Source organism: Sceloporus occidentalis, unplaced genomic scaffold (assembly GCF_023333645.1).
Source record: "Sceloporus occidentalis isolate IW3139 unplaced genomic scaffold, rSceOcc1.0.p SCAF_1, whole genome shotgun sequence".
Classification (NCBI taxonomy): Eukaryota; Metazoa; Chordata; class Lepidosauria; order Squamata; family Phrynosomatidae; genus Sceloporus; species Sceloporus occidentalis.
The window spans coordinates 138,141,961-138,162,293 of record NW_028316981.1 but is presented as its reverse complement, the minus strand read 5'-3'; the positions used below and the strand labels follow the sequence as shown (position 1 = coordinate 138,162,293).

The 20,333-nt window shown below is 45.4% G+C and overlaps 1 protein-coding gene across 13 annotated transcripts in view; it reads left to right on the top strand.

Annotated features, from left to right (window-relative positions):
• The window catches only part of LOC149322298 (RNA binding protein fox-1 homolog 3), a 545,247-nt gene that overhangs the window by 503,372 nt on the left and 21,542 nt on the right, over positions 1–20,333 (top strand). For 11 of the 13 annotated variants that reach the window (XM_089538959.1, XM_089538969.1, XM_089538996.1 and 8 more), the window contains 3 exons: positions 16,297–16,551; positions 18,087–18,227; positions 18,602–18,655. In XM_089538959.1, the coding sequence (XP_089395085.1) occupies positions 16,330–16,551; positions 18,087–18,227; positions 18,602–18,655 (417 nt within the window). In that variant the 5' untranslated portion in view covers positions 16,297–16,329. The remainder of the gene's footprint in view (positions 1–16,296; positions 16,552–18,086; positions 18,228–18,601; positions 18,656–20,333) is intronic. The other 2 variants (XM_089538931.1, XM_089539023.1) reach the window with 1 other exon arrangement.

Below are 20,333 nucleotides of genomic sequence, written 5' to 3'. Positions count from 1 at the left end.
TTTTTCATGTGTAAAGCAGCTGCTGCCCTCTATAGCCCAAGCTCATTTCAAGTAATAAGAGAGTGCAGAGCAAAGCTAAACATTTGCAGCTGGTCATTTTAAAAAACTGTGTCAGAAATGTTTTGAAAATCCCCTGAATCTTTCAGAAATTGTCTGTACTCTCTCACCCTTTCAAATTTGGCTACCTCATTGAAAGCAAATGAAGCTAATATAGAGTGAGGGCATGTATTGTCGTCTCTGTGAATTAGCTTCCTGTGCTCTTAGTAATATAGTTACAAAATCAAATCTGGTTGTCCAGATTATAATTCAGTTGTTCCTAGGAAAAGGAAGATCTGAGTTGGGGGTAGTACCATAGCAGCAGCCAATTGGAGTGTGGGTGGGAATGTTATGAACACTACCTAAATGCCAGATACCAAAGGGGTACCTATGTGTGCATGTGGGTAATGCAGCTTTGCAAACTTGTCATGCCTAATGAGCATGACACTTTAATTATTGTCCTCAACTTCCAAAAAATTGCAGTAGGAGAGGCTGACTTTTTGCAGTCCGTAAACATCACTGAAAAGTAGAAGGGCCTGGTTTAAAGACCAACATTGTCCTTTCTCGCTGTCCCAGAAGGCTTGAATGTTTTTTGATGTAAAGATAGAAATGGGGTGTGCAAAGTATATCTCAATACTTTAGAAACATATCTTGATGGGTTACAGACCGCCATTTCGGACATCCTCAGGACGTCCCAGTTTGAAAAAGGGGCGTCTCTTCCAGACACCCCTACTCCTATTACGGACAGAGTCCATAACAAATGGCGGTAGCGGACGCTGTGCGTCCGCACGTCGCGCAGCAGAAATGATGCCGCGAGTGCACGACTAGCGCCTCGCGGCGTCTCTTCCGGGCCACAAGAAGGAGTGGGATTTTCGCGCTCCTTCTTGGCAGCGTCCAGGAACCGTGCCGTTTGGCTGCTGCGGTTCCCGGACTCTGCAACCGGTGGTCTGTAACGCACCCTTGTTTGGCAGAAGAAGTTTATATTCTTGCAGCTCCATCACTACCCTTGATGGACCCATCCAGAATCTATGTGTTTTCTCTTAAATTGTGTTTTGTATCAATTTAAGTCTCAGGCCCAGATGCCAGTCACATGTCGTCATTTTTTTTTAATTCAGTGGAGCAGGTAGATATTTCCTGCTCATTTTAGTTATTCTGAAACTTCACTATGAGTGGTTATATTGTAAAGATGTGGCCAGGTAGAAATTAGTTTTGTTTTTGGCTTGTCCTGTGCTTCTTTAGGTCAGGCATGGGCCTGGTAATCCAGGGTTATCTTTTTATGATTCTTTGCACAAGCATTCATTTTGACGTACAGTTGCGCCTCCTCCCTAACCTGTGCTGAGCTCTTCTTCACTCCCAGCATCATCCTGAACTATGAACTTTTCTTTCTTGCAAGTTCAACCATTTTACATGATAAAATCTCCTCATGGTATCTCAGGGACACATTATAAGTGGGTGGACAAAGCCTCTAGTTGTGAGCATAGATCTAGAAGACTACAACAAACACATCAGTCTTGGCGTTGTTGGCCCAGCAAGGTGGGAGTTACTAGGGAAATGGGCTGATGTGCTGAAAGAGCTGCCAACTTTTACGTTCGGCATTGCATTATCCTTTTCTTGAGAGAATGTTGCAGAACAGCTTGCTGATGCTGCAGCTATGGGAAATTGTAGAGTACCTTCTTTCCTTGCTTGCGAACCCACTTTTTAAAAACAAAGGTTTCTATCTTCTGTTCTGTCTCCTAGAATAAAGGCTGTATTTCTAGACAGGGAGAGTTGTGAGGATCTACCTATAAATGGCAATCCTCTTGACAGGGTTGACTGTGCTTTGTGCACCTAGAAAGTCAGGGAGACCCCATTGTGGCTCATTTCCTGGAGAGTATATAATACTGTGGGCAGCCCACAAAGTCACACAAATTCTCCAAGGGGAATTCCTCTAATGAGGAAACATTTATACTTGGGTGACCTTGGGCACATCACACTCTTTCAGCCTCAGAGGAAGGTAAAGGCAAGCCCCCTCTGAATAAATATTTCCAAGAAAATGCCGACTTTAGGGTCACCATAGGTTAGAAACCACTTAAAAGAACACAACAATTTTTTAGAAAACAATTTTATCCCCCTTACTGCTCCCAGTCCCAACCCAGATGAGAGGTTTGTTAGTGGTCTCTTTCACACTGTCCGCAGGAACTCCTAGCCCAACAGGCATATAAGTGTTGGGCTTACAATGCAGAAGTGTTGCCAAATTTAAAATGCATCACAAAGGGAGAAGACAGTTCATCCACATAAGAAGCTGGGGTCGAGCAGTTGGGAGGGGCAAACAGCACAAGCTGCAGGGTGTCTGGATCTGGACTCTGACATGACTGAGCCCAAGTCCCACAACCAGAGACCTGAAGCCTAAGCTACCCCCCTTCCCTCACCCAAAGATTGCTGTCCTTAGCCAGACCTCACCAAAAGACCAATATTCTCATCCCCTTTGGGGCTTGTCATTCAACTGCAATTGTAGATAAATGTATACAGTGCATGAAATCAGAGTTAACAGAGAGGCCAAAGATGCCAGGCTTGAGGATAGAATGACTTCCCTCCATTCTCCAGAAAGGGAAACAGAAACTGAGTAGCATTTGCTGGGCTGAGAGGCTATATGAGAAATCAGGCCAACATTCAGCCCTTTGTTATGCATGGCCAGCCCTCCTATGAGGCATGGCAAAACACTTGCCTTGCACTGCTGATTGGCTTCAGTGTCCTTTTCATAGCGCTTCTCCCTCCATTTCTCTTTCCTCCTCCCTCAACCACTACCTACTGGCTGCTGTCAACTGGGCCAGGTGTCTCTTTCTGAAACTCCGCAAAGAAAGGTGTCAGGTGGGCAGACACTCCAGAGAGCCTTTCCAGATGCTATCCTTCTCCAGCAAGTGCCACAACATGAAAGTGACTGGTCCTTGCCCAGGACTTCCCAGAACTAGGCATTGGGCCAGCTAGTGTGCTGGAGACAAAGGTGTTTATCACACTGAGGTTTTTGTAGCTCAGATCTGGGGTGATTCCTGGTTCAATTATGCGAATTCACATTATAACGTGAATGTTTTATCACACCTGGTTGTCCTTCCGTTGCCCTTCTGAATCGAGGGTGAATCGAATCCAAGGCAAGTCACGTGATGCGGATTCAAGCAAAGCGGAGTCAGTGCAAATTGTATTACCACACCGGTGGGATTCAACGATTCGAATCAGCACCCTTGCGCATGCTCAGTGGGGATCTGAACGCATCATGACCTTGTATGTTTCTGGAGTGAAAAGGGGCGCAAGTTTTTGTTCCCTGTTTTGCGTAATTGCGTGAATATTTGCCTCATGAATATTTCTGTGTCTTCTTCATTCCCCTTTTTTATTTTCCCTTCCATTTCAGGAATTTCAACACACACATAGATAGATAAACAGACAGACAGACAGACAGTCAGTCATATATGTATATTCACATTCATGCACATGCACACACATATATATTCCCAAAAAATGAGTTGCCCTGAAAGTTGCCCTGAAAGTGAAAGGACCACCGAAAGGAAATGGGGGGAAATTGCAGTGCCTCATCATGGGAAATTTGCAACCTGAGGGGTTTGCAGTGGTGTACCAGAGAAGAAGCAAAGTTGCATTCCCCTCTAGACCAATTCGGAGTGAAATCGAAGTGAGCTTGGAAGCGATTTCTGTGAATCCACTTGTTACCAATTTCACCAAAATGAGGGGTCACTTTGGAATCACTGCGGAAGCCCCACGGAAGGAGCCCCCATAGAAAGGAATCGCATGTGATAACATATCACGTTATCGCGTGAACTCGCATCATTGGAGCCGCAGTGACTTCGGATCTTAGCTGCAAAAAGCTGCAAAAACCTCCGTGTGATAAGGCTCCAAGAAAAATTGCTCTTCTGCAGCCGAACATACCAGGGCAAGGAAGCAGCCAGTGCAGTTCTTGAGAGATACTGTCCACCCAGACTGATGAATTGGGTGGGTGGACTGACTCTATGGACAGGTATCCCATTTCCCATAGAATCATAGAATCCTCTATGGAAGAGACCGCAAGGGCCATCCAGTCCAATCCCCTGCCATGGAGGAAATCTCAAAGCATCCCTGACAGATGGCCATCCACCCTCTGTTTGAAGACCTCCAAGGAGGGAGATTCCACTACACTCTGAGGGAGTTTGTTCCACTGTCAAACAGCCCTTACTGTCAGGAAGTTCCTCCTAATGTTGAGGTGGAATCTCTTTTCCTGTAGCTTGCATCCATTGCTCTGGGTCCTAGTCTTTGGAGCAGCAGAAAACAAGTTACCACCCTCCTCAATATGACATCCCTTCAAGTATTTAAACAAGGCTACTTCTCTGTCCCCTGTTAGCATTTTGCCATCTTCTCTACGCAGTGGCCCTACAGTTTCCTTCTTCTTCCTTTTGCTGAGGACATTCCTCATTCATTAATATGGAAAACTAGTAGAAAGAGCTGCAGATGTAGAAAGCCCTTGAGAAGAAAACACAACCTTGTTATCAGTACATAGATAAGATGTGAAGGGAGGAGGGCAGCAAATCTACCTAAGCTTCCTATGTCACAGGACCAGGGCTAAGAGCTGGGGAAGCCCTCTGTCTATATCTGACCTCCCTACCAAAGCCTTAATAAATCAGACTGGTGACTTTCCATATACTATATTGGAGCCACATGCTTGCCATTTTTCCCCAATATGTTTTCTGTACATTTTACTGGGATCACTTTTAAGTGGTTTTGGCCAGGCCATAGCCTCAGGGACAAGTGAAATATAAAACTAAATTAGAGATTGGCTACGGGATTCTGGGGACTGGGATTTCAAAAACAACAGCAACAACAATAACAACAACAGTTTTTAACTTTTGACAGATTATAATTGTACATGGCAAAATCCTGAGCTATCAGTTTTCTTTTTCCTTTTCCAAAAGCTGCATTGGCAGAGAAATTCCAGCATGATTTCACCTCTATTTGTTTGTTTTTTGTTTGTTTGTTTTTGTTGTGTTACTGGATGCTATTTTGCTGAAGACACAGAATAAAACCAAGCTTGGATTCAAGCAGTCAGAAAGTGTGTTCTGTTCCTTGTGGTAAGCAGAATGCATTGTGCATCCACAAGGCTCCACCTGCTAATCTCACAATAGGAACCTCATTCATGTTTCATGATAGCAGTTGTAAGCTATGCATGGTGATGGCCCCACAACCGCCATCATTTTGTATTCTGTCAAAGTGCAAAGTGTGTGGCACACACATGTCATGCACACCTTGAAAATTAGCACATAATTCCAGTGGGTGAAATGAGGCAGTGAGTGGAATTTTGCAGAATTCAAGAGCTTCTTTTTGTAATTTGAAGGTGCCACACTTGACAGAATATGTATCTGAGGATCAATTAGTAACCTATTCCAGTTGCAATCTGTGTCAAGTTGCAGGTCAGGCAGCTAAGTGACAGCACTATAGAGAGCATCCTCCAATCCTAAATTGAACTTCAGGATTGTGTCAGATACCAGACGGTTTGTATTGGCCTTCCTCAAACTGGAACTGTCTGTGTTTTGGCCTCCAAGTACTGTTCTCTGACCATTGGCCCTGCTGGCTCGGGCTGATGGAAGTTACAATCCAAAACATCCAAAATGCACCACATTGGGGAAAGCTGGTTTATATAGTCTGGTGGAGTGAGGGGAGTCTGCTTAGATTTTAAATGGACTGCTTCCTTTCATACAGGTGTGCAAGTTGATAGAACTGGAAAGCCGCCCCATAGCTCCTGATCTAGGTAGAATGAAAGGGAAAGAACTTGTCAACTGCTAGTCATCCAAATTCAGAGAAGGAAGCAGAGCTATCTCCTCTGGATTCCCAACACTGCATGGCTTCAATCTCTTCTGGAGTTACTGCTTCAAAAATTGCCTCAAAAGGGGTGTTGGGCCCCTGTCAAGTCCATGCTTGCTACTGTTGCTCTTTTCTATTTTAGCGGCTCAGAAATCAGGCTGTGGCAAAGAGGAATTACACACACGTTAACTTTGAAGCAAAATTTCTGGGGACATAGGAACTTCTTTTGCCCAGAGGCACTAAATTAAGGATTCTAAGATCCCCAGGTCTGCTCCTCTAACTCTCTCATCAGTATAAAACTGATATCTTTTGCCTACTGTAGTGCCAGGAACCCACAATGAGAATGAATGAGGGGATGGATGAACAGAGAGCCCCAATGTTTGCAGATCAACAGTGTTCTTCTCCATGCTTTCTTAAATGTATTTCTCTTAACCAGCCTGTCCCAGTTGAGCAGGTGCTGTGGCATCCTCCAGTCTCCAGGGGCTACTGGGGAGAAAGTAGCAGCCTAGGGACAGGACCCAGGTTGGAAAGGTTTCTCTCTTCAAGCAAGGAAAGCTTGCTTGCCGAAGCCTGTCCCACTGTGATCTTGCCTTGTCATAAATTAACTACACACACAATTAAAGAGCCTGTCTCGGCTCCAGGAACTGTGGATGTATTTCATGGGGGGAGGGGAGACTTCTGTGTGAGGGCTATAAAACATCTGAGAGCAGAACCTGAGATCCTAGCAGAGGGGCTGGTGGCTGTTTGTCAGCACAAAAGAAGGAACATGGTGTCAAATGAGAGGTGGGGAAGAAGGAAGCGGTGAAGTGTGAAACTGTGTGTTTGCAGGCAAGTGCATCAAATTGTATTTGCAGAAGGAGAGGCCTCTGGATATGATTGTGCCTGCTAGGTTATGTGTGTGTGTTTATTTCATTTATATCCTACATTTTCTCCCAAACTGGGGCTCATGATTTATATGGTTACATAACACATAGACCTGCTCAGACTGCTCCCATTAGGCAGATAATGTAACCACACCACCACTTGACATAACTGGTAGCAGCTAGTGACTGGTGTGGCATGGAGGCCAGTCTTCCACCCAGTGTGCAAGTGGGGAACGGGGCCAGTAGGTAGCTGCTTGGCTGCTACATGCAAAGCAGGCACCAAGCAGAATATGCCTCAGGCAGGTTTTGCTTCCTATGGCCCTGGATCCATTGAAGTAAGTGTATGTTATTTTCATACCCTTGTACCAAATCAAATCTGGTATGTCTGGGGTTGACTGGGAGCTGGGGGTGTTGAAGACAACTTGGTCTTTTCCATAAGGAAAAGATTTTGAGGGGGAGAGAGGCAGGCCAGCAACAACAGGCCTCCGCCTGCTAAGAAGACGAGCCCTCCTCCCGACCGCCATCTTGAGGGGGAGAGAGGCAGGCCAGCCACAACAGGCCTCCGCCTGCTAAGAAGACGAGCCCTCCTCCCGACCGCCATCTTGAGGGGGAGAGAAGCAGGCCAGCCACAACAGGCCTCCGCCTGCTAAGAAGAAGAGCCCTCCTCCCGACCGCCATCTTGAGGGGGAGAGAAGCAGGCCAGCCACAACAGGCCTCCGCCTGCTAAGAAGAAGAGCCCTCCTCCCGACCGCCATCTTGAGGGGGAGAGAAGCAGGCCAGCCACAACAGGCCTCCGCCTGCTAAGAAGACGAGCCCTCCTCCCGACCGCCATCTTGAGGGGGAGAGAAGCAGGCCAGCCACAACAGGCCTCCGCCTGCTAAGAAGACGAGCCCGCCTCCCGACCGCCATCTTGAGGGGGAGAGAAGCAGGCCAGCCACAACAGGCCTCCGCCTGCTAAGAAGACGAGCCCGCCTCCCGACCGCCATCTTGAGGGGGAGAGAAGCAGGCCAGCCACAACAGGCCTCCGCCTGCTAAGAAGACGAGCCCGCCTCCCGACCGCCATCTTGAGGGGGAGAGAAGCAGGCCAGCCACAACAGGCCTCCGCCTGCTAAGAAGACGAGCCCGCCTCCCGACCGCCATCTTGAGGGGGAGAGAAGCAGGCCAGCCACAACAGGCCTCCGCCTGCTAAGAAGACGAGCCCTCCTCCCGACCGCCATCTTGAGGGGGAGAGAAGCAGGCCAGCCACAACAGGCCTCCGCCTGCTAAGAAGACGAGCCCTCCTCCCGACCGCCATCTTGAGGGGGAGAGAAGCAGGCCAGCCACAACAGGCCTCCGCCTGCTAAGAAGACGAGCCCTCCTCCCGACCGCCATCTTGAGGGGGAGAGAAGCAGGCCAGCCACAACAGGCCTCCGCCTGCTAAGAAGACGAGCCCTCCTCCCGACCGCCATCTTGAGGGGGAGAGAAGCAGGCCAGCCACAACAGGCCTCCGCCTGCTAAGAAGACGAGCCCTCCTCCCGACCGCCATCTTGAGGGGGAGAGAAGCAGGCCAGCCACAACAGGCCTCCGCCTGCTAAGAAGACGAGCCCTCCTCCCGTCCGCCATCTTGAGGGGGAGAGAAGCAGGCCAGCCACAACAGGCCTCCGCCTGCTAAGAAGACGAGCCCTCCTCCCGTCCGCCATCTTGAGGGGGAGAGAAGCAGGCCAGCAACAACAGGCCTCCGCCTGCTAAGAAGACGAGCCCTCCTCCCGTCCGCCATCTTGAGGGGGAGAGAAGCAGGCCAGCCACAACAGGCCTCCGCCTGCTAAGAAGACGAGCCCTCCTCCCGTCCGCCATCTTGAGGGGGAGAGAAGCAGGCCAGCCACAACAGGCCTCCGCCTGCTAAGAAGAAGAGCCCTCCTCCCGACCGCCATCTTGAGGGGGAGAGAAGCAGGCCAGCCACAACAGGCCTCCGCCTGCTAAGAAGACGAGCCCTCCTCCCGACCGCCATCTTGAGGGGGAGAGAAGCAGGCCAGCCACAACAGGCCTCCGCCTGCTAAGAAGACGAGCCCTCCTCCCGACCGCCATCTTGAGGGGGAGAGAAGCAGGCCAGCCACAACAGGCCTCCGCCTGCTAAGAAGACGAGCCCTCCTCCCGTCCGCCATCTTGAGGGGGAGAGAAGCAGGCCAGCCACAACAGGCCTCCGCCTGCTAAGAAGACGAGCCCTCCTCCCGACCGCCATCTTGAGGGGGAGAGAAGCAGGCCAGCAACAACAGGCCTCCGCCTGCTAAGAAGACAAGCCCTCCTCCCGACCGCCATCTTGCTTGTCTTTACTGCATGTTGTTCGATTTTTATTAGTTTTTGTGAGGTTGTTTTTATGATGTGTTAATTTTTGTGAACCGCTTTGATCAACTCGGAAAAGCGGTAGAAAAATAAAACATATTATTATTATTATTATTATTATTATTATTATTAGGTGACTTCTTTCTCCTCAAGAGGTAGCAAGTGGTCTATGCAGGTTTTTTATTATTATTATTATTATTATTATTATTATTATTATTTATATCCCGCCTCTCTACAAAATGCACTCAAGGCGGCTCGATTATAGGGGATATCTCCACTAGCTCAGCCAGTATGAATTTCTATACCAGATGGAACTTCTCCTATTTGTTCCTGTACTGACCTTTCCTTTCCTTTCCACCTGCTGGTGGACATGTGGTCTTATCCAATCTCACCAACACACTTCTGTCATTCAAACCTGGCCCTGAACTCGTAACAGTATAAAATAACCCAAGCTGGATTGTGATGGTACAGTACTTAATAGATGGATTGTCCACTTACCTTTCTTCCTTATCTATGTATTTATCTAGTTAATACAAGATATCTAATAAGCACAAAAGGAATTGCCTAGGTTAACATCTACACATCATTTGCTTCTTCAATGTATATTGCATACAAGACAGGACTTTCTCAGTAGTGGGATCTCAGCTGTGGGGGGGAACCCACTCCCTCAAGTCAGCCTGGCTCTCTCCTCTTTGAGTTTCCATCTACCAGCAAAGACTGTACAATTTTATATTGCCTTTGGTCCCTTGTGCTCGGGTTGCCTTTTGTAACTGTGTTCAGTGTGTTTGTGTGTGTGTGTGTGTGTGTGTGTGTGTTTAAAACTGGAGGTTTTTTGGTTTGTTTTTAAAGGATGTTCTTTTTCAGCTTTTATCTGTTTATCTGTTACACTTTGCCTTGAGGGCCTTGGACAGTGAGACGGGATAAATGAAATATTTGGATCTTTTCAGTCTTTCCATTCACCTTCCTCAGAAGTATTATCTGTGAAATTTAAGGCTTAGCACTGACAAAAGATTTTATAATAATCTAGTAATCTTTAGGTGCTGTAGGCTATATTTCAGAGGAAGGAACTGGCAAAACTACCTCTGAGTATTCCTTTCCTAAGAAAACCCTATGAAATTCATGAGGTTGCCATAAAAAGATAGGCGACTTGAAGGCACATACACACACACAACCTTAAATAATGTTCCATTTTGAGAAAACGTAAAGAGAACGGCAATTCAGGTGTGTTAAAAATAGTAGTAGTGTTCAATAAGAATACTACAATACTATTATTTAAAAATATAAAAGTAGCATGAATTTTTTAATTAAAACACTAGAGTAATTTGATATGATCTAGGGAAAAAATCTCAGAGATTGCTAAAAACTGTCAGATTACATTCACACTAATTTTTTCAGTTTACCGTTCTCTCTTTTGTTCATTCATTTTTAACAGGGAATATAGGCAATGTAGTTGCATATTTTCTATCTTGTCCTTCCAGGATTTTTCAGATCTGATTGGGCAGGGGTTAAGATTAAGTTGCAATAATCTAGCACAGATCGGTAAGCACCATGGAGACTTTGCTGGACCTTAGAGGCTTTAATGAAGTTTTCTGTTTGCAATAATTTTTTTTTATTCCTGTGGATTTCATGTGGGGAGACTGGTGATAAATAGCTTTTTAATTGTCCCATGAATAGACTCTTTTAATTGACTGATGTCCATTTCTGTTCCCGTGAGCTAGGGGGTCAACATTATTACTTATTTCTAGCATAGAAAGCTGCCCTCCATTCTGCAGGAATTGAAGGAGACAATGGAGTAATTAAGAGAGGCTATTAAAGGGGCAATTAGCAGACTATTCATCATTAATCCCCCAGCATACATTAAGAAGAAACAATAAAATAAAACCATAAAAGCAGCCTTGTTGGATCAAACCAAAGGCCTACCAAGTCCAAGATTCTTTTAACATAGCTGGCAACTAGATGCTCCAACAAGAAGCCCACAAGCAGGTTGTGAACACAGTTGCCCCCCCTGCTCATGTTACCTAGTAAGTGTTTTTCAGAGATATAGTAGCATTCACCCAAACATCAGGTAGCATTTAGCCAGCTTGGCTAGTAGCCAGTTGACACATCCGTTCTCCATGAATGTGTCTAGTGGCCTTGTAAGTTAGCGTTCACTGTGTAAGAGGCTATCTTTCACAAATTCCATAGTTTACTACTGCATTGTATGAAGAAACACTTCCTTTTAGCCAGCCTGGATCTCCCATCACCTACACACTCTCATTGGAAGTCCCCTAGTATTATGAGAGAAGGAGGAAAACGTGTTTATATCAGCTTCCTCAAGCTCCACCCCACAACCTCCACCCTTCATATTATATCATATGTGTTCCCTAGCAGCAGGATGATCAGATGTCCTCCTTTTACAGGGCATGGCCTACATTTCAATCTTCTCTCTGTCCAGGAGGAAATCCAAAATGTCTTCCATTTTGAGCTTGACTAAGGAGCCTATTAAGTCACACCACGTTTGCTATTCCTCTTTGATAAATTTGTCTACTTCGCAGCCTGGCCTCTCTGAAAATAGGGGATAGGATGGATCCTTCTAAAGTTTTTCTTCCTAAGAACAACAGCAGACAAAACATGTCCCCAAAGCTCAGGGTGCGTTTGTTTCTCAGAAGGGAAGATGACAGCAAACATGATAGGTAATGGGCTGCTTGAGCACACAATGCAAATGTTGAAAGGGTTTTTCCCTTAATTTCAGCACAATTGACAAATGAAAAGAATAATTTGAATGTAGATTCAGTCAAAGGTTTGTTGCTATTAAAGTACAACTTTAAGCATTCGTCTTGCTCAGAGTTCTTTAAGTATATTGCAAGTCAACAAGGCATTTTAACAAAGATAAGTACATCAGAAAAATATGATTGTGTAAATAATAAACTATAGTATTTGTAATATAGCTGTAAATAAAGCATATGAAATGTATTTATATTTACATTCGTGTTTTTAGCTTTTAATTTATAATATCCTACATTTTATGTCTTACCTTTTTCAGTACTTTGTCCTCCTTTGCAGTTATGACATCTGGTCATCCTGCCTCACAGAAAGTTGCTTCAGCCCTTTGACCATTTTTGGTTGCTCTTTCTTCACCTTGGTGCAACCTGCAGATAAGATTTTTTCCCCCCATTGATTTTGCAAAGGAAGTTTGGAGAGCAGGACCTAGTTCAAAGTATACATCATCAAAAGCTCTCAATGATAGAGAGACATTGTTGGCTAATCTTCCACTCTGTTCAGTATTGTGCTTTTGTCCTTTCATTTTAGCTCCATTTCTGACAAATTTGAGTAGAGTAGTACTGAAGCAACACTGTGGCTCTAGTATAGAGTCAGCCTCAACAATTTCTTCCTTACTTCTAATATTAGCTCTATTTAATACAATGGCTAGCATCCTGTGAGTGACTTATAGAGACTTGTTTTGTGCTACACGTATGGTGAGTTTATTTTGAAATTATGCAATGGTCCTACTCAGTTTGTGCCAAAAAAGAAGAATTGCAGATGCTGGTGCAACAGTAGGTAGATTGTGCAGTTGTAAATGCACAGTGGATGCACAAAGGTTACATCCATATCCATCTGTGCCCCATCATTGCATACTGTGCAACTGTTATCCAGGCATCTCGTGTTGCACAGTGTTGCTCTTGCTGTTCTATAAGGGGGTTGCATAACTCCAACATGGCATAACTCCACCAGCAGATATTTATACTACATTGGGACAATGTAAGATTGCAGTCGGTAAGTGGCAGGTGGACCCCAACAAGTATACTATCAAGTTATTATATCTTTCTTATTGAGAGAACTCCCAGTGCATTGTACACTTTCCATAGTACAACTATTCCTGAACAGTTTGTTTGTTTGTTTGTTTGTTTGTTGTTAAGAAAAAAGAAGGAAGAGGTTGTGGGTAAAATGCAGAAGGATTATAAGTGGAAGACCAAGGAAGGTACAGTATCAGGACCTTCCATAACTGAGGCAGACTCATTGCATGGCAAAATAATCATCTGGATGCACCCAGGGGGAAGTGCTCTTTAAAATGTTGACAGTGACACAGCAAATCTGGTGGTTTTGAAGAAATCAGAGTTGGTATTTTTTTTTCTCATTTCAAGGTAATGTAATTAGATTTGTTCCCTGCTGGGAACCAGAAGAAAGGAAATAGCTAGGTGTGTAGCTACAAGAGACAGAACATCCCCCAAACAAGAATAATGTCCCTGAAGTGAAATTTTCATTCAGTTTCCAAATTTCTAGCATTGCAGAGAGCAAGACATTGAAAAATATTCATACTATGAACTCTTCTATTTGCTGTATTTGTATCCCCTTGGTCACTTTGCAGGCTCCTTTGCTTTATATGCCTAAATTGTATTTCTGAACATTCAGTTTAAGCTTTAAGTTACAACAGTGCTAGGAATTTGGGGACATAGGGGGAAGAACTTTTATTTGGAGGGGCAATGTCTTCATTTTGTCCCCCACCTCCCATAGCACCAGTCCTAATAGCTATAATGTACAAGTTCCCTGTATTTGGGCTGCCTGCCTGGAAACATACTGAGCAGAATGATATCATGATCCAAGGCTTAGGTGTGCATGGCTCCCATCCACATTACAGGATATAGACTGCCTTTGTTTATAACCTTGTAATCTAGCAAACCTGGCATTCCAAAAGATGCCTATGTTTTGGTCAAGAGAATTATCAATGTTAGCTTAGGTCCTGGGTGGGCAAAGTGCAGCCCATAGGCCACATGTGTCATACCAGACGAAACATGTGATTTCCAAAGTCTCTATTCTCTGCAAACTGGACTGACCACTGATATTTTTGTTAAAGCTGAGTATACAGAGGAAAACTAAGGGAGGAAAGAGAAATCACACATTTTAAAAAGAACTGAAAAAGTGAGATGACAGAGGATTAATTGGAACTGTCCCACAAATATTTTGAACAGTGGAGTTTACCACACGGGATTTAAAGTGGGGGAAAAAACCTAAAGCGGATTTATTATCAGATGATGTCCAGATTAACCCAACATTAACCCAGACAGAAAGTAGAAAAGACAGGCAAAAGTGCAATTGATTTTCGGACGTCACTGTTAAGGTGCATTAATGTGACATTTACCCGGCTAGAAAGTAGACAAAACGTTATTCATTTTACTTCCGGAAAATCCCAAAAGAAAAAAAATAATCATGTTTTGTCGACTTTCTAGCCAGTTTAATATTGTGTTAACCCTGATGTGTCTGAAAATCAATCACACTTTTGCATGTCTTCTTAGGTTTTTGAGGGGTTTCAAATCCCATTTTAAATCCCATTTCTGCATGGGATGCCTCCCATGAGATAAACTTCAGTGAATGACACTCACTGCACCTTGGCATGGACAAGCTTCGGTTTCTTACAACAAACAATTGTTATAGGAATGCCCTCTTCCTTTCCTTCCCTTCCACTAATTCACTCCAGCCCAGGTTTAAAAAAATAACCCCTTGCCTGCCAATGCTCCCACCTCCTCTTTCCATCCTCCTCACTCCCTTCAGTCCCAGCTTAAAATATTGTTCCTCTCCAGCAAACACTCCTATTCCTTCCTTCCATCCCCTCACTCATTCCAGTCCCGGCTTAAAATAGTCCCTTGCCTGAAGACACTCACATTCCCTCTTTCCATCCCCCAAATTAGAGTCCCTGTTTAAAATGAATTTCTCTATAAATGGCCAGGTTTAAGTTTATTAAAAGAAATAAACTGGTTTATTAAAAGTGGGATCCTGTGTAGTTCCAGATGCCTGAATGCAGCTGACAACCCTGCTTCAGTTGCCCACCCTGGCATAGATGAACAAGTATTGTTACAACTGTCCTGCTGCCTTCCCTTGCCCACACTACTTGATCCACAATACTTGATCCATTTGATTAGAATAAAACATACCTGGCCACAAGCAGCACCATTCCTCTCTCTAGTAAAATATGCCACTTTTTATAATATATTCTGCTTTGGTGATTCGGTTTTTGGATTTGGCTTGTTTTAACTGATTCATTCTTAAATTTGTTTAAAACTGAATGATTTTATAAACTTTGTTATATTTATGTTGAACTGTCTATTTCATATGGTGAGCTATCTTGGGAAATGTTTCAAGGCAAAGATGTAACAGCCTAAATCTTGCTGTTTGTCCCAACATGAGTATCAATGGGATTTACCTGTGTGCTGAATTTCAATTAATTCAGTGGGTCTGTTTGGGACTAATAGAATTCAAGCTAGTGTTTGTTCTTCATAATGTATTATTCTTTTTCCTCACCTAAGCTGTCTTCCTGCCTTCACTTGCTATGCTGTTTTTTAATCTTAATTCTACCAGCAATTGCCAAAAGTTTTAAATCAAATTTACCAAGAACCAGGGTAGATATCTGCACACCTGCCAAGGATATACTGTTGTATATCCCCCATTACGATCTCCAGGTAGGCACAAGGCAGAATTTGCATTAATTGGTTCAACTCTTCAATGCTTGTGGTAAGTGAGACACACCTTCAGTTACAGCTTGGGCTAGGAGAGGATTACTGGAGCTTGGAAAGGTTCTTTCCCTGGATTACTACTCCCAGTGGTCAGGCTGGCTGAAGGATTCTGGAATGCTTGTTAATATTTACCACCAAGTTGACTTTGATTTCTTTAAACAAATTTGATATGTGCCAGCAAGTCGAATTATGGCAAGTCTGTGAATGAAAGACCTCCAAAAGCCTAGGTCATCAATCAAATCGCTTAAGTCTTGCAAACTCTGAACCCTGTTTTTATTGAACCAATCCACCCATAATGTGTTCTTCCTCTTTTACTGCCTTGCACTTTATTGAGCATTAACATTTTTTCCAGTGAATCATGTTGTCTCATGTCCAAAGTATGACAGCCCCAGTTTAGTCATCTTGGCTTCTAAGGAGAGTTCAGACTTAATTTGCTCTAGGACCCATCCATTTGTCCATTTAGCAGTCTGTGGTATTTGCAGAACTGTCCTCCAGCATTACATTTCAAATGAGTTTACTTTCTACCTATCAGTTTTCTTTACTGTCCAGTTTTCACAAACATACTTAGAAATCTGAGAAGCGATTGGCATATGGCTTTGGTATTAGTCAAACAAAAAAGACTTTTCCAAGCTTTGCAGTTATCAGTAACTGGATGCCAACTCTTTTGTATTAGACGGCAGTGTGGATGATTCATCCATGGATGGTCACATTCATGCCCTATCATGTTAACTATATGAATTATATAGATTAAGTGCCTTTCTCCTGTTATGTCTCTGCAGGGCAACCAGGACGCCACGGCTCCTCCTGACGCAATGGCCCAGCCCTATCCCCCGGCCACATACCCTCCACCTCCCCAGAATGGCATCCCTGCAGAATATGCTCCTCCGCCACACCCACACCCAGCACAGGACTACTCAGGACAGAGCACAGTCCCTGAGCACGCCTTGACTCTCTACACGCCAGCACAGAGCCACCCTGAACAGCCCGGCACTGATGCCAGCACGCAGTCCATAGCAGGCACACAGACAGTACCGGTATGGAGAAGAAGGATTTCCCCTACAGAAACTGCCTAGGTGTAAAGGCAACCACTTGGGGTGGGGTGGGGTTGGGTGAAAACTGGTTGAAGAAAGCAAACATTGAAGCAGAACTGGGGGGGGGGGGGTTACAATTTTGTACCATAGCTCTTATTGTACTGGCCCTGCCAGGGAACTCTGGGAGTTGTAGTCCAAAAGAGTGATTTTCCCAAGTTTTGCAAGGAGGTAAGGAAGACAAGGGGGAGGTTGCTTGCAAGACTGCAAAATAGACGTTGGGTGCATAGATACAGGGCTCATACCTCCTCCCAGTTTGTCTGCCTTACCTTCTTGCACATTTGACCAGAGGCTCAGCATGCATGGCCTGGTACCAAAATGGAGCAGGTAGCAGCCTTGAACTAGCAGCAAGAGGCAAGCACACCAAGGCATTTCCAGCCCCCTGCTGATCCCCATGGACATTTGTGGCTCAATGCTTAAGTTTCCTGGCTCCCCTCATGTCCCTAATCACTTGTAATCTACCTGCCTGGCAGCCTGCCAATCCCATTGTGCCAATGATGTGGTTGTAATGCAGCTCTGTGAGGAAGCGCTGAGTGAGCAGTTTCCAGCCGCTCCTCCATCCCCGAGTGCCAGGCTGGCTGTTTGCCACCCCACGGTTGGGAGGGGGAGCCCTGCCTCCCTACATGGCTGTTCCTACACAGGCCTGCAGGGAGACCTGGGTTTAGACCAGAGCTCTTGAATTCCTTATTTCTCTCCCACCTCATGAAAGTTTCTGCCCCAGTTATTATCCCAGATGCCCAAACACTTGTGCCCAAGAATCCTTGGAATCCTCACAGCCTCCCTGTAATGGAGAATAGTATTATTATCCTCATTTTGCAGATGGACAGATCTAGGCTAGAAGAGCTTGCCTAAAACCAGGCAGTAGATTAATGGACCAAGTGAGATGAGAATTGGTGACTTCCTGAGCAATAATCCCAGTCCTAACTGGTCTGCTGTCTCTACATACCACTAGTCTTGGTATGCCAGTCAAGGTTGGGAGCTCCCCAGCAACCTTTTCATCTGTATACTAAGGTTGTTCTCCTAGTCAATCCCATAGGGGATGGATGAGCAATTGTGGCCCAAAGGTTTCATGCAGCTCGTGGCCCAAAGTCATGCTGATAATGGAAGCCCTGAGGGAATGAATGAGGGGAGGGGGAAATGGGAGGGTGGAGCTGAAATGAAGGAGCAGTGGAATAAGGAGGGGGGAAGGCCTCTGCAAGTGATCAGTCAGTCCAGCCCTCTAATTGGGAGGGGAGATTGAAAGACAGAGCCAAACCAAGATCACCAGCATGCCACCCTGCAAGGCTCATGGTGCCATGACCTGTTAGCCCCAAGCGAAAATCTCACAAACTCTCCCCCCTTGCTCTGGCACACTTGCACTGGTCCACTATGTGCCCCCATCATCTGCTCTTTTGCCAGGGCAGTGAGCTGTATGTGCAGACAGCTTCAGATGAGACCAGAGTCACAGTGTCGTTCTCCTTTCTTTCTTTCCCCTCCTCCAGCAGACAGATGAAGCGGCACAGACGGACAACCAGACGCTACACCCACCAGAGAGTGGTTCTGACAAGCAACAGCCAAAGCGGTTACACGTCTCCAACATCCCCTTTCGCTTCCGGGACCCTGACCTGCGGCAAATGTTTGGGGTGAGTCCATAAGTTCCCCTCTGCATGCATGTGTGCACGTACGCGCGCACACACATCCCTCCTGGCCTCACCATGTGCTGCCATCCTGGAAAGGAGCTGGGCTCCAGACAGTAGTAGAAGGCAGAATTAAAGCTGCTGGGATCAAATGCTGTTGTCCAACCTGCTCCCTGAGCCACCTCCACTTTCTGCAGCCTTTGTGCTCTTTTACCACAAAAATGCCACTGTGCCATTTCCTATCAGTTCTTCTGTTGGGTCAGAGCCTTGGGGTATATGCATTGCTAGCCAGGGATGAGAAAGGGATTATGCTGATGATGCCATTCCTATTTTCACTTTACATTCTCTCTTACCCTCTTTTTTTGTTCTTTCCTCTACAGCAATTTGGAAAGATCCTGGATGTTGAAATCATTTTCAATGAGCGCGGTTCCAAGGTGGGTTCAGTCTCTTTGTAACTGATACAGCCCCACTTTCATTGTAGATGTGTCTTCCCAGAGGGTCAGGCTATGGTCTCTCACTCCTGCCCCTCTCAGGGCTCTTTGTCTTTTTCTTCAGGAGCATCAAGTTGCCTTCCAGCTTTGAACAGCCTTTCACTTGCACCCCACCCCACATTAGCCACAAACACCGCAGCTATTAAAATTAAACTGAGAGTTTAATTTTGGGGATTTAATGTTCAACCTTGAAAGCAAATACAGGCATTTGGGGGGGGGGGGCACTAAATATGCAGTGAACTACAACATTTAAGAGGATTCCATAGCTAAAGTAGTTTAATGCAGGAAAATAACACCCTCTCGTGGTGAAAGTGGAAATCACTGTAATAAAGAGGGAAAAGAGGAAAGCGCTTCCTTAAGGAATCTTGGTACATGGGTTGGTGAAAATGAGAGTTCCATAAAAAAATTTTTTTTAGTGTTTTAGAAATAAGACTTCAACATGCTTTAGTAACATAGAATGAATTTTGTTTCCAGGAAGATAAGATAGTGTTTGAAAGAGAGTTTGAGAGGGATCTGGAATTCCTTCTGCCACCGGAATAATGTCCCTGCTGAGTTCTCTAGGCCCCGATTGGATCCTAAGGCCAAACTAGACTGTGATGATGGCAATAAGTGATCAGAGTGTATGATGCAACACCGAAATGTAGTGGGGGACAGAGGTGGGAATTGAATGAGAAGTGTGACCTGGAAGGATGGGTAGTTTCCCCTCCCCCTGCATTCCGAAGTTTTACAAATTCAGCTACCACCCCCTCAAAAAAGTTGGCATTAGCTTTCCTGGAATTGGGGTTGGAAAGATAAGTACAAAGTAGATGTTTGTCTGTTTCCCTCCAGGAGGGCTAATAGTAGCTGGAGAGGAAATTTCTTTGTAGAATCAGCATGTGGAGGGATGGATTAAACATCTCCCCAGCTGCACTGCATCCCTGATCCTATACCCTTCTCCTTCCCAAGCTATATTAAGCTTTGAAAGTAATATTGGGAGGTCCTCTGCACATCATTATCTGACCTGAACCTTAATCCTCTTGAAAGGCCACACCTTTCCACACCCCTACTCTTAATTGTCCAGGAAGGGACTAGATAATCCTGTCTCTTTGAGAGGCTGTCTGAAACACACACCAGTCAATCAGCCCCCGGCAGGGATGTAGCTAGGATTTTAGGAAGGGGGGGGGGGGGGGGTCCAGACTAAGTGCCACCATTATAATGGGGCTTGGGTGCGGCGGCGCAGCAGCACACACCATTCATTTTTCTAATGGAAGGGGGGGTCCGGACCCCAAGAACCCCCCCCCTTGGCTACATCCCTGCCCCAGGACAACATTCAGATCTGTGACTCCCCCTGGAGGGGATTCATTCCCACCGGGAAAGCTGTAGTGCAACTCTGCCATGTCTTATCCTGTAAATTTTGACTCTTGGGAAGCCACTCTCTGTGTCCTATTCTTTTTCAAGCCTGACCCTCCCTTTCTCCTTACTTTGCTCCTTCTCCCCCAGCACTTGGGGTGGTCTGGAGAGTCCATGTCCTGCCTCTCCACCCAGGCCCTGGAGGGCTCTGTCTCTGCTGCTCCTTTACTCACCCCTTCTCTCTGTCCTGTCCTTTCCCACCCATCCCCCCTTTTCTCTCTTCATCCTTTTC